General features: G+C 39.6%; 1 protein-coding gene across 3 annotated transcripts in view; it reads left to right on the forward strand.

Annotated features, from left to right (window-relative positions):
- Positions 1-13,335, forward strand: part of Fras1 (Fraser extracellular matrix complex subunit 1) — a 410,067-nt gene that overhangs the window by 362,992 nt on the left and 33,740 nt on the right. For all 3 annotated transcript variants that reach the window (XM_013516132.1, XM_005388203.2, XM_005388207.2), the window contains 4 exons: positions 4,098-4,303; positions 8,800-8,956; positions 10,913-11,113; positions 12,626-12,813. In XM_013516132.1, the coding sequence (XP_013371586.1) occupies positions 4,098-4,303; positions 8,800-8,956; positions 10,913-11,113; positions 12,626-12,813 (752 nt within the window). The remainder of the gene's footprint in view (positions 1-4,097; positions 4,304-8,799; positions 8,957-10,912; positions 11,114-12,625; positions 12,814-13,335) is intronic.

The raw sequence follows: 13,335 nt of genomic DNA on the forward strand, positions 1-13,335 counted from the left end.
TCCTAGTCTGCTGCTTGTCTTTTTATTCCTTTTAACAAATATCTTTCAAAGCACAATGGTTTTTCATTTTGAAGTGGGCTCGCTGAATCAATTTTTCTATTAGTAATCACATTTTTTGTGTTGTATCTAAGAAGGTTTGGCTAACCCAAGGTTACACAGACTTTCTGTTTGCTTCCAGAAGTTTTATAGCTTTAAGTTTTACACTTACGTTTGTAATTCACAACATGATGACTTTAGCCAGGAGTAAATCATAATAATATAGTATTTTATATCATAAGAGTTTACAGATTATCCCTTAAACTGTCTCAGCTTTTACTTGTGTTTTTGTAGACAAGTAAACTGAGGATGAGAGGTAGAAGCATTTACCCAAAGGCTATGGAATGTGCATGATTCTAAGGCCTTTGACTCTTAAGCGCATTCTTTTTGTATTTTATTGATGCAGTACAAGCTATCAGATACTTCTTTCCTTTGTGAAGAAAAGAAGGAAAAGTATGAAAGAAATTAGTTGCTCTTTTTAAAGGAAAAGATAGTGACTTTCCCTTTGATTAAATAGAAAGTGAGCGTGACACTGGATAGCCTGAAATGTAACCACTGTGCAACCACATCCCTGTTCTTTGCATTTAGGTTGAAAGCTACTAAACTTCATGTTGTTCATCTATAAATAATGACAATGCCTACTTTACAAGACTATTGTAAGAATTAAATTAAATAGTATATATGAAAATATTATAGTCTCTGGTACATGGTAGATTTTATTGCATGTTAATTTATTTTCTTCCTGACATATCTGTAATTTGGGATGCTAAGCCATGCAATTTCAGGAACACATACATTCCTCATTACCCTCTGATCAACACAGAAGATGCTGTTCAAATTTTTCTCAGTATTTTATTTCTCAGCATTTTATTTTATTATTCTCAGTATTTTTCTCAGTATTTTATGTGATAGGGTATCCCTGCTCGTTTACACTAATTGGGCATTGGGGTTGCAAACTTGGAAACTAAATATATTAAACAAAATATTTCTCATCTTTTGGAGAGGCTACAATATATTTTCAGTCAAGAATTTACCCCAAGGAAAGAAATTCAGTAATCCATTCATTGATTTGGGAGCAGTTCTTAGTTCTGTTGGCTATCTTTCTTCCAAATAATAACTAATTTTTGTTGAGTCCATCCCCTGTGCATTCTAGGGTGAAAAGGTCTGGCAGAATTACCTCATAACAGTTCTTCAACTTGTGACACTGACATAGAATAATTTGTGTAAGATTAAACAGCAGAGAGGTAAAGGAATCAGCATTAGAACTTGGGTTTCTTCCGTCTAAGTCCAGCCTTCTGGTTTGCAGTCCTAGCATGCTGTTTCTATTGCAGCTTGAGCTGACCAGTGCCCTCTAGAGAGCAACGTTAACCATCACTTGAAAGTGAGCTTGCAGCCTTTTGAAGTAAAATTAGGTCCTTCCATGTTTTCCACTGGGCTGATTTCAGGCCCTTAAGTGATCTAGGTAGTTCATCTCAGAATATTTTCCTGTTTTCACCTCCCTCCTCTGCTCTGGTACATGGAATTAGACCCTGACATAGGCACGAGCAACGCTAACTAAACAGGTCAAGTAAACCTGTATAGCCGCCACAGCACTGTCCTCCTGTGTATGTGATGGGGTGCCCCTACTCTTTGAGAACCACTGCTCCCTTATCTATTGCCTGTAAGGAGCACATCGCATTCCATGCATTGGCGTTTACATCCACTTTGCCCTTCACAAAGGAGGTTAGCAGGGTTACAATATTTATAGAACATTTTCCATGCCTAAAATTGATGCAACATTGGTGGGTTACAGAGTAATGGAGAGCAGAGTCCCCATCTGTTTCTGAATGAAAGACTTAACACAAATCAAGACTTAACACAAATCACTGGCCATGTTGTGCCCAGTGCAAGCCCATGCACCTTCAGGGTGGCGGGCTCTCTGTTTTGTACTTACAGGAATTCCATCCGTGTGGAAAGAGAGAGACTCTGCAGTTGGGAGATCTGTCTCCCTGAGCCAGCACTACCTCTTCCCTGGAACTGTACTGTTCTATAGGGTTGAGCAATGACATTAATATGCGTGAAAGCCCTCAACACGATGCCTGACCACAAATGTGGTGTGGAGCACATCGCATTCCATGCATTGGAGATCTGGCCCCATGCTCACCCTGTTGTCCTGCATCCATCCATTCATCCTCATTCTTTGTCTCTCCTTCCCTCCCTCTCTCTCGCTGCAGTAAAAGGATAGAAGCAAGGGTGAATATCTTGTTAAAAAGGAGAGAACAGGCATCTTTTATAACTCAAGAGGAGTTTGGGGTTGACTAATGCATAAGAAAACCTGAACATTACCACTTTAGCCATGAACTTCTCATCTGACTTCAAACGTGCCAGACCAGAAGCAAAACCAATCTAAAGCCTTAGAAGTCTGCCAAGAACAGAAGAGCCTCCTTGCTTGTTTCTGTTTTTCCCTGGCAACAAGCTTTCTGATAGTCCTTCCAGACAAAGAGACGTGCTGGGTGCTGTCACTGCCACCTACATTTTAAAAGTACAGACCGTTGTACAAGAGGACAGACTGCTATCTGGTTAATATACAGGCCTTCAGACCAAAGTCATTGTTTTCCTTTAGGAAAACAGTAGTCTAGTAAGAGTGACTTCTGCCCTTTTCTTAAGCAATACCTGGTAACCAGTGGGCTTAGTTCAGAAGATGGGGTGGCTTTATTTTTGCTGGAGCCCACAGTTCTGAGCAGGGATGGTGACAGCTAGCAGAGCTCCCTGCACTTGTGATTGCAGAGTGGAGAGGAACTCACACATCCCTTCCTATTCCTTCCTTTCAGGTTTGGCTAGGCACATCCAGAAGGCAGCTAGGAAATAGGTGATTACAGCTCTAGGGTTGCTTTCCTATGGCTCTAAAGACTAATTCCCCTGCAGGAAGCTTTGAGGTATGTCCCTTTGCATTGTTCATGAAAAAAATTCATGATCAGCAGTCAACAAAATGTTGGGCCTAAGGAAATGTCTTAATGCAGAGCATAACAGTAGGCATTGTAGGACGTAAAGAGAAAAAGAAATGCTTCATACTGAGCGGCCTGAAGCTGGGGGCGAATATAAAACATAGTATATTAATTCCTAATAAAATTTGAGGATGCTTCCGACAAGCCAGATACTGTATTGAGTGTAATGCATGAGTATATTATCTCATTAAACCCAAACCTCTCAACAATGCTATGAGACATTAATATCTTCAATTTATATATGGAAAAAGCCCAAGTTGAGAAAGTCTCAGCAATTTGTCCTATGTCCTCTATAGTTAATAAGTAATAGGGATGGAAATTCAGCCCTGTTTACTCCAAAGACCTTGTCTTTAACAATAGTTTGGCTATGATAACTTCTGCAAGTCATGTAAAGCCATGAATTATAAAAGAGACAACTCTGTAGCCAGGGTCACAGACCAGGGGCCCACTGGCCATATCATTCTGCTTGTGGGTGTTTTGTTGAATCCAGGCAGTCTTGGCCCATGTGCAGTTTCTCTTTACTCTTTTATGTGTTGCTATTTTTAAATTTAGTAGCAAACTGCAAGAAAACATATCCAAATCTCTGGTTTCATTTGAAAGTAAGATCTGAAAGCAAAAGCCAGGAGCCCTTTCAGCAGAGCTGCTCTTTTCTCTGTCGATGCCCCCTCCCCGCCCCTCCCTGCCGGAAACCAACATGAGTGGCCATTTGTCATCAGACATGCTGTCTCTTTCTGCCTGTGGCCCCAGAAGAGGGTGAACCCTCTTGAGTACTCAGGTCATTCACGATTTTTCTTACACCTGTTCCATTTCTTCACGTGTATTCTCTGCCTGCATTTGGGGGCAGTGGCAGCAGTGGTAAGCTAAGCTAAGCAGGCAGGTGAAAAGTTGATTTTATTCTATTTTATTGGAATCATACTCCAAGTGAGAGCAGTTTCCTGCCCTGGGAACAATGATCACACCTTGAAATCCACATCACACCGAGGGCTTGTCAGCTGGTGCTGGCCTTCAGGGAGTTGCGGCCCCTGTTTCCTCTGGCTCCCACTCACAATGCCTCCGTCTCTCCATTTGTTTGGGCAGTGCCAAGCATGCAGTTTGCCAAGGATCTGTTCCTTGTGAAGGAGAAGGAAGGCATCCTGCACGTTCCTATCATCCGGAGCGGAGACTTGAGCTATGAGTCCTCGGTGAGGTGCTACACACAGAGCCACTCAGCCCGGGTCACGGAGGACTTCGAGGAGAGGAAAAATGCAGACTCTTCGCGAATTATGTTTCTGAAAGGGGAGAAGGTAAGTGGACTCGTGGGTGCTGAAAGAGGGGATTCTGTTCTTCCTTGTCAGCCCTTATTTGTCCTTATAGTGAAGTAAATTGGGGTGATGGCGCACAGGTGTCGTTCCAATACTCTGGGAGACTGAGGCAGGAGGATAGCAGTTTGTACCCAACCTGGGCATCTTAGTGACTGTCGTAGTTACTTTTCTCATCTCTGAGACAAAATACCCAACACCCAAAGTTAGGGGAGGAAGTGTTTGTCTCACAGTGTGTAGAGGTTTCAGTTCATAGTTGGCTGGCTTCAAGGCAGGGTGGCATGGTAGAGGGGCACTGCACAGGAAAAACCATTCATGGTAAAGCAGAAGACAGCAAAAGCAAGCAAGTGACAAGTCCAAGGGACTGAAACAAGCCTCTTTCTGTCCCTTTTATTTCTGTGTAGGCTACCTGTCCTCCACCCTTATGGCAGGTAGCACACACACCCAGAACAATGTCAAACCAATCAGTGGACTGACTTAGTAACTACATACCTTTAATCTCAGCATTGCACCACGAATCAATGCCAGCATCATATATTCTAGATCCAGCCACCTCTGAAAAGCCCCACCTATGACCCCATGAGGCTTTGGGTGACGTATAGACGCAAGCTGCAACAGTAATCTAGTGAGATCCCATCTCAAAATAAGTAAAATAAAAACAAAAAAATAAAGGACTAAGGATGTGTTCAGTGCAAAGGCCCTGGGTTAAAGTCCCAGTATTGCAAAAAATTTAAAGATCAAATAAAAAAACAAACTCTAAACTTCCTTGGATTTTCCTAATTGATAATATTCTTAATAATATCATCTATTCCATTTTGTTGTCTTATCTACCACTCACAACAAACTGCATGGATGGTTGATTAAACTAAGAAATTCAGATGATGTGTGGTATTTTGGGAACTTAGCAGAATCCAATGATTGTGGCCTTTTCTTAGTCTGAAACTGTTACAGATGAACATATCCCACTGGTGTTACTTACCAGAGAAGAAGAAGCAATTCTCTGATGCCTTTACCCCTCTCCCAGGACACCGTGTGTCCTGGTACAGGACCAGAGCAGCAGGTGAGGGGCAGAGTCAAGTCCACGGAGCGTCCTCTTGGCAGTGTACATGACAAATCACACACGTAGGCAGAGGAGTTCCTGAGGACCTCCTTGTCCCTCAATATGGTGGCCTCAGAACCTAAACCCACAGCCTCAGTGCAGGCCAAAGGTGTAGCCTGTACAGAACCCCAGGTCCTAGTTTTGAATCTCAGTTTCAGATGATCAGTTGTATCTGTTGGGTTAAATCATCTCCTCCTCCTCTCCATCATACAAGTCTGCCCGCTTCATTGTTGTTTATTTATTTTACATTACTGCCATTCTCCAGCCACATTCCCTGCCCCACCCATCAAGCTTTTATGTCTAATCTGTCTCTTGGTTTGTATTTGTTCTTTAAAAAATGCTTATTGTTTTATGTGTATGATCTTTAATTGATAAGAAATGTTATTGTGTTATACATTTTTCAATCTTTTTCTGCTTTTACTCAGTGATATGTTTTAAGCTCTGTGTATACAAAGGATAGTTGAATTACAATAGTGAATGTTTACATTTAAAAATTATTATGGTAAAAGACACATTGACATTGATCCCCCTCAAAATACTCCCCCTCACTTCAGACACACTTATCCCATTGCTCTTTCCACTTTCTGAAGCAATTCTGAAAGTGCTCTTTCATTAGTGTCTTTTTGAGGTGTGATCAAAAATATGGTGAATGCAGGTGGCAAATGCCATCTAATGGAAAGGCAGAGCATAAAAATCTTAGGTGTGTTCTCATCCATTTTATTCACCAGATCTAGCATTGTGCAGCTTCTAACTCTTCCCCAAAGTAAAAAAAACCATGAAAGGTAAATGTTTCAAATCAGTTCAGGACATAGAGGCAGCCACAACAGAGCAACTACAGATGCTCACGAAAGAGGACCTCCAGAACTGCTTCAGAAGTAGCAAGAGTGATGGGCAGTATGTTTCAAACAAGTGGAGCATTTCAAGAGGAATTAATGGCAATGTATCTTTTACTGTAATAAATTTTAAAATATTTTTTAATAGTCATGGTATTTTTATTCACCTCACACATCTGTTTCTGGCTGTTGCATACTACTTCATGGTATGTATCTGCTCTATTTCATTCATGTATCCCAAACAATAAACTGTGAAGAACATCAGCGATTGCACCAAGAACTCCCCAACCCTCTGTCACCACAAACAGTGCTTTACTGCTCACCCTAGACATGTCCAATTATAGACCTGACTGAGATATCCTCAAATATATGTACTCCAAGGCAAAACCTGTCACTTTTCTATTACTTTTAACCATGGTCTATTTGAACAAAAGCCTTCAATTTTGACACAAATTTATTAAATTTTTTTCTCATGATGGATCTTTTGGAAGCTTAATATTTTGATCTTACCCATTAGAGAGCACTCTAGATTTGTCCTCTGTTCATTTTTACTATTAAAAACAATGCTCACCTGGGTGTGGTGGTGCACCCGTGTAATCTCAGCACTTCAGAGGCTGAGGCAAGAGGATCGTTACAAGTTCGAGACCAGCCTGGGCAACAAAGTAAGCTCAAGCCAGCCTGAACTGCATAGAGACCCTGTCTCAAAAAGAAAAAAGAAAGAAAGAAAGAAAACAACAATGCACAAAAGGAAAGAATGACTGGGATTGGGAAAAGAAGAAAAGAAGAAAGGGAAAAAAGAAAAAAATATATATACACAAGATAGCTAAGATAATTGTACTACTAATTTCTATTAGTTCATTGAAAGGAACAGTTAGTGCTTATACTGTTTGATCAGTTTTGCATACCTATATCTGGTAATCTGAGCAACTACTTTGAAGTAACAATATGTAATATAATAACCATTGTTAATTTCCTATCATCTTGTTTTGAAATTTTGTATTGTTTTTACTCTTTTTTTCTTTTTAAAATAAAAAAATACGATAGCTTTCTTCTTTGGGACTCTCACGAGTTTTACACATTCAAGGCTCATGAAGGCTGGCCTACTTATATATTTTATTAGGATTTTACTGGTGACAGGCTGAAACGTGTCTAAAAACCATATAAGTAGTACAAATATAGTCTTTACCTTTGTGTCTACATGTCTATATTTGTTTTCAGTTCCAAAGAGGATTTTCTTCCTATTAAGAGATAGTTTTTAATTTATCAAAAATAAAAAATACAGCCTAACAGTCTACATGTTTATGTTACTCACATGAAAATCTATCATTATTCATAAGCACAATTTGGAATCTCCATTTTCTTTGGCTTACTAAGCATGTCTTTGAAGCTTGTCAGTTACTAATACATCTTTTAAAAAAAAGAATCTGAAGAGTTACTACTACATTCATGCATTCCATAAAGAATTCTTATTGTAGAAAAGATGTTGTCGGAAAAAAGAAGATTCTTCAGGGACTCAAAAATAGGACAGCAAGCTACATATAAATATTCACTGTGAAGTCTGCTTACCATTTAGAATGACTTAGGAAGCACGCAAGTGGTACTTCTTTCTGCCCACGTATCCTTTCAGTAGAGTAGCATAGTGGATTTAAAATGCTGTAACTAAAAATACCCCATTTCCTATCACACATCTGTACTGCTGAGACTGCTGTGTATCTAAAATATTGTGACTCCATTTTACCTTTTCTCGAGCATACAACCCTCAGTAGAGAATACTTGATTTGCAAAACACTCAATTTCTTTCCAACAAATGGGATTTGGGTTGTGTTCTCAGGTTTTTGGTCCTCAGTAGCTTTCAGATGAGATTCTATTGGCAGGATAGTGAGAAGCTTTTTTTTTTTTTACCATGAAAAAGTATCTTGCACCAAACTGAAAGGCTTTCTCTGTTCCTTATAAAATTAATTCAATGTTTATAAAGCAAAAGAAATATTACCCAGCTATCCAGGAAGCCTACCATGTATTGAATCCCCATTATTAGAAGCGTACCTTTACAACATGTGCAAATATGTCCTGCAGCCCAGATAACACAGGGAAAGCATCTAAGTGTTATTATAAGGGTTATTTTTTTTTACTTATTTTGGTTTTCATTAATAATTCATTAATAATTATTAATGAAATCATTAATAATTCAAAGTGGTTTGTAATATTCTTACAATCCAGCTCTTGTCATATAGATAGTTCCCATTCAAGCATGAACTGTCAGATTTTGAGGGGTTTTTTGAGACAAGGTCTCTCCTTGTGGTTCAGGCTTTCCTGAAACTGACAGCAATCCTCCTGCCTTAGCCTTCTGAGTACTGGGATTATAAGTGTGCACCACCCCATGCCTGATATAAATGGTTAAACATTCTTTTTTATGACTGGAACTGGCTTGACCTTTTTGGATTTATGTTAACTCTTTGGTTGCTGCAAAGAGGAAGAGTAACTTTCCAGTAAACCCAAGCAAGTTGCAGATCTCTTGCTTTAAAAAGTCTGTCTTGTGTCACTGGCTCCAGGTGAAGAACTGCACTGTCTCTGTCCATGATGACTCCATGTTTGAGCCTGAGGAGCAGTTCAGGGTCCACCTTGGCCACCCTCTTGGAAACCACTGGAGCGGAGCAAGAATTGGAAAGAATAGCATGGCTACCATCACCATATCCAATGATGAGGACGGTAACAGAAGAAATTGCTTTTACTTACCCTTAGGTTGATGAGACATGAGCTGATATTTTATTAGTAATGTAATAATTACTATTTTGAAAATGAAAGTGTTATAAAAGTAATTATTAATAATCTCTGCATATTTCTAGAAAATGTTTGCAGCAAGTGATCACCCTGTATGGCACTCTAATGAATTCCTAAGTATTTTTAGTCTCGTTATTCCCTACCATGGTGCCAAGAGATGAAGAACAAGTATGGTTAAAAGCTAAGACAGAAATGTTAAGACAGACAGAGAATAAAAATCTTATAAGATAGCACAGGAGTGGAAAGGATTGGAGCAGGATTGGAAATACACTCAGAATCAGTTGCATACAGTGAACTGGTTTAAAACACTGCTACCTTCCTAGAAAAGTCTAATTCCTCAGTTTTCTTGTAAATGATTTGACCTACTAACCTAAAAAAAAAACTTAATTCCATAGTCAGGAGTTTGCAAAGAGTGACCCAGGTTCCAGAAGAAACCAAACTTATTTCAGACTGAGACACCACTGTTTTACTAAAATAGATACCTTAAAGAGTGAATATGTAATAATATTATAAATGATAATTGCTGATTTTTATGAAGTATTGCATTGAACATCCTAAGTGTTTTCTTACTTCACTTAACCCTGACAGTAATCCATTGCAGTAGATATAATTATCCCCATATTATAGGTGAGGAAACAGAATTTCAGCAAAGTTATATAATTTGCATTCTTACTTACACAGCTATAAACAGCAAAACTGGACAGGAAACTTATTTTATCCAGTTCTAGAATCTCTACCCTTAACCACTTTGAGAACTGGTGAGACTTTTGGGTTCCTAGTGAAAAATCAAGAACTGTCTTGAAAATCACATAGAATTTACAAGTCAGCCTTGAAGTTGAATTAGTACTTTATGTAAGCAGACTTAGATTCAAATCCCAAAATGAGTCTCTCCTGGACATCTATAAGGCCCAGTGATTAAGGCTCAGAAAGGTTATAAATCTACACTGTTCCAGTGAGCTTCTGAAGGGCTCTTTCAAAGAGCATTAGTAAGGGAAACTGAAATCTCAAATGAGGCTTATCTTCTACAGTTAGAAAAACTTGATTTTCTGAGAAAGAAATGAAGAGATGAGAAATTTCTGCAGTGCTCTGTGATACTAAAAATATAATAAAATTTATAATTGTTCTCAATGTTATCATCGTTTTACCTGTCTGACTACTAGCACCCTATCTTGTCCTTCCTCATGACAATAGAAAAGTCATGATTTGAAATGTTTTGGTAAAAACCAGCAAAAGCGTTACTAGTCATGTCCTAACAATGACAGTAGTGCCTCAAATCAGACCACTAGGGTGGCTTGCACGCCTAAGTTGTCATTGTATCCAGGTGCTCAAACTAACCATACTTAGCTAAATAATCTGTGAGAAATTAAGAAAAACTGAGGGTTGAGGAGGTGGGAATCCTGGAAGTGGGAATCCAAAGCCCAAAAATGAAAGATGAATTTGGTAAATTCAAGCAGTATATAAATGAGATAAATTACAGACCTTAGAAATTCATAGCTCATAAATGAAAAGTCAACTCATATAATCAGTCAATAGATATTTATCAAGGACCTACTATGTCTCAGCCTCTTGATAAATTATGCAGATTTTAAAACATCCAGTGAGCTATGATGCCAAGATGGAAATGTGGACATGCATTTCAAAGTCTCTAAATATTTCCCTCATTATATTATTTTTAATAAGAAACAGGTGAGAAATAAATTCTGTAGGACCACAAATAAATTTTTCTAAAGAATTGCTTAACAGTAGATGCCAGTTAGTTGTTACAACTGCAAGTCATTTTGCCTGGTATCGTTAACTAGGATGACCAGTTCCCCCTTGCTATTGTAGGATATTTTCATGGGACTCTTAACAGTTGCTTTTATTTTCCTAACTGCATTTTCTCAGCCCCCACCATTGAGTTTGAAGAAGCTGCATATCAAGTCCGGGAGCCCGCAGGGCCAGATGCCATTGCAATTCTGAACATCAAGGTGATCCGCAGAGGGGATCAGAATAGGACCTCCAAGGTCCGCTGTAGCACCCGGGATGGATCTGCCCAGTCTGGTGTGGATTATTACCCGAAGAGCCGAGTCTTGAAATTCAATCCTGGTAATTGAATAGCAGTTCCAAGCTGTGACTTCTCTCAATAGTGGGATTGATATCTTGTATTTGAAGAAAGGAGAAAGCATAAAAACAAAAGAAAAAAACCAGTAGTTCTAATAATATAAGCTATTTATTGAGTACACATTTGAGATGACAGGTAACCTTTTTAATTAGAGAAAAATGGCATGGAAAAAAATAAGTTCCTAACTTCAGAACATGTTGGGCATTTTAGTTTATTTGAAAGGATTTTCTGTTGCCCTATTGGTTTGGTTGAGTGATAAGAATACTTGATTCAAAAACATAGAGACATCATTCAACAAACATTGGTGCAAAGCACTGTGTTGGGTCCCTTGGGCTTAATACATTCTCAGAGGCACAACCCTATGTTCAAGTAGTTTCACTAGTAGTAGTTCAAGTAGTTTCACTAGTAGTTTCCCCTAGTTTCTACTAGGGGACAAGTCTGTAACCCTGTCACATCCTTTCCAAGAAAGGTTTATCCCAGAGAGAACTATGGAGACAAATTAGAGAAGAAAGAAAAATGTGAACCAGATCACACGCAGACATATCACTATCTGATATATTAATGTGATGGAGGGTACGTAAAGGTTGAATGTATTGTAGGGTTGATCACAGAACTTTCTGGAACAGTGAAAAGTCTGGCATAGATGCTGGAACCATTAAACCAGCAGTAAACAATGGTGTTAGTACTTTTCAGGAATATCTTGGCAAGTGAATGGAAAAAGTAAATCAGAAATGATGCAGGCTGGCCCTAGGGGTCCTCGTATATCTCTCATACCTCGCTGGAGCTTTACAGGGCTTTTGGCTCCATCCCATGTGTGTCCAGTTAATGGAAAAGTAGAACCCCTCTTTCATATCCACAGGAAAACCTCTCTTTCCTGTGTCTTTACTTTTTCCTTTCCTCCATGAGAGTCTGAGGGAAAGCTAGGTCTAGAAGCAGCCAAGCTCAGGTATCTATAGGAGAGAAAGAAGGATATTTACATACTGGCAGGCATGTTTCCACTCTCAGCATATCATTGTATATCTAAGGAGGGACTTTCTAAGCTGTATACCTTTCTCTTTCCAACCACTGGTTGAGTAGCCTTGAGCTATTACTTTGAAGGGTACCTGGATGTGTAGTCCTTCACAGCCACCCAGGAACTCATGCATAACTGTAAAGAGGAAAGAAAAATTAAGCAAAAAAACTTGTAACCAGGAGAAAGTGTATTTTGGATCATAGATTTTTATTACTGCCAGCCAGTGTCAGGCAGGGGCTATTAATCCTCATATGGTGTTGAATAGTAAGTCAGTACTGAGTCTCTACTGCAGGTGGAATTTGCTCTGTAAAACAGATTCCTCACTTGAGATGTGGGAAAAAAAATGATTAGCAGTCACTGCACTTATAGAAGACCTCTAAAAGGAAGGGACGTATTTTAACATGACATGTCAGCAGTGCCAGTGTGCACTTGGCTGTGTCCCCTAATGAGGCTTGGCTCTTTTTTTGTTCTGTCTTTGGCAAAGGTGTGGACCATATATATTTTAAAGTTGAGATCCTGTCCAACGAAGACCGGGAATGGCATGAATCTTTCTCTCTAGTTCTCGGCCCTGATGACCCAGTGGAGGCCATTCTTGGGGATGTGACCACTGCTACAGTGACAATTCTAGACCAGGAGGCAGCAGGGAGTCTCATCCTACCAGCACCACCCATTGTGAGTTGCATGACCCAAAGTCCCAGTGAACAGAGGATGGGAACTGGAGAGGAGCGGGATGTCTAGTGCTACTTCTTCATTGTTCTAACCCAATGATCCTTAGCCAGGACAGTCTTGCCTCCCCCACTGTCCCCCTTCAGAGGACACCTGGCAATGTCTGGAAACATTGTCAGTCATCCCAAATGTTACACTGGGTGCTGTGATCATCCAGTGGGTGGAAAGCAGGGATGCTGCTAAACCCTGCAATGCACATGACAGCCCCCAACAACAAAAAGAAGTCAGCAGTGCCATGGGTAGAACCCTCGTTCTGAAATGGGAGTAAAACCAAACCATGTCAATACCTTAGTCTAGTAGAGACAGGAAGCACAATACAGCTATCTTCTCCCTGCTTTGGTAAGACCTTGAAGAGTAAGAAAGTAAAGCTATTTCATGTTTCTCCTCCTACATGCTTAGCACACAGACTCAAGAAAATGCCAAAACACAACAGAATGTTTCCCAGTTTGGGATAAATAGAATGAAGGT

Source organism: Chinchilla lanigera, unplaced genomic scaffold (genome assembly GCF_000276665.1).
Source record: "Chinchilla lanigera isolate Chin_1 unplaced genomic scaffold, ChiLan1.0 scaffold00032, whole genome shotgun sequence".
Taxonomy (NCBI): Eukaryota; Metazoa; Chordata; class Mammalia; order Rodentia; family Chinchillidae; genus Chinchilla; species Chinchilla lanigera.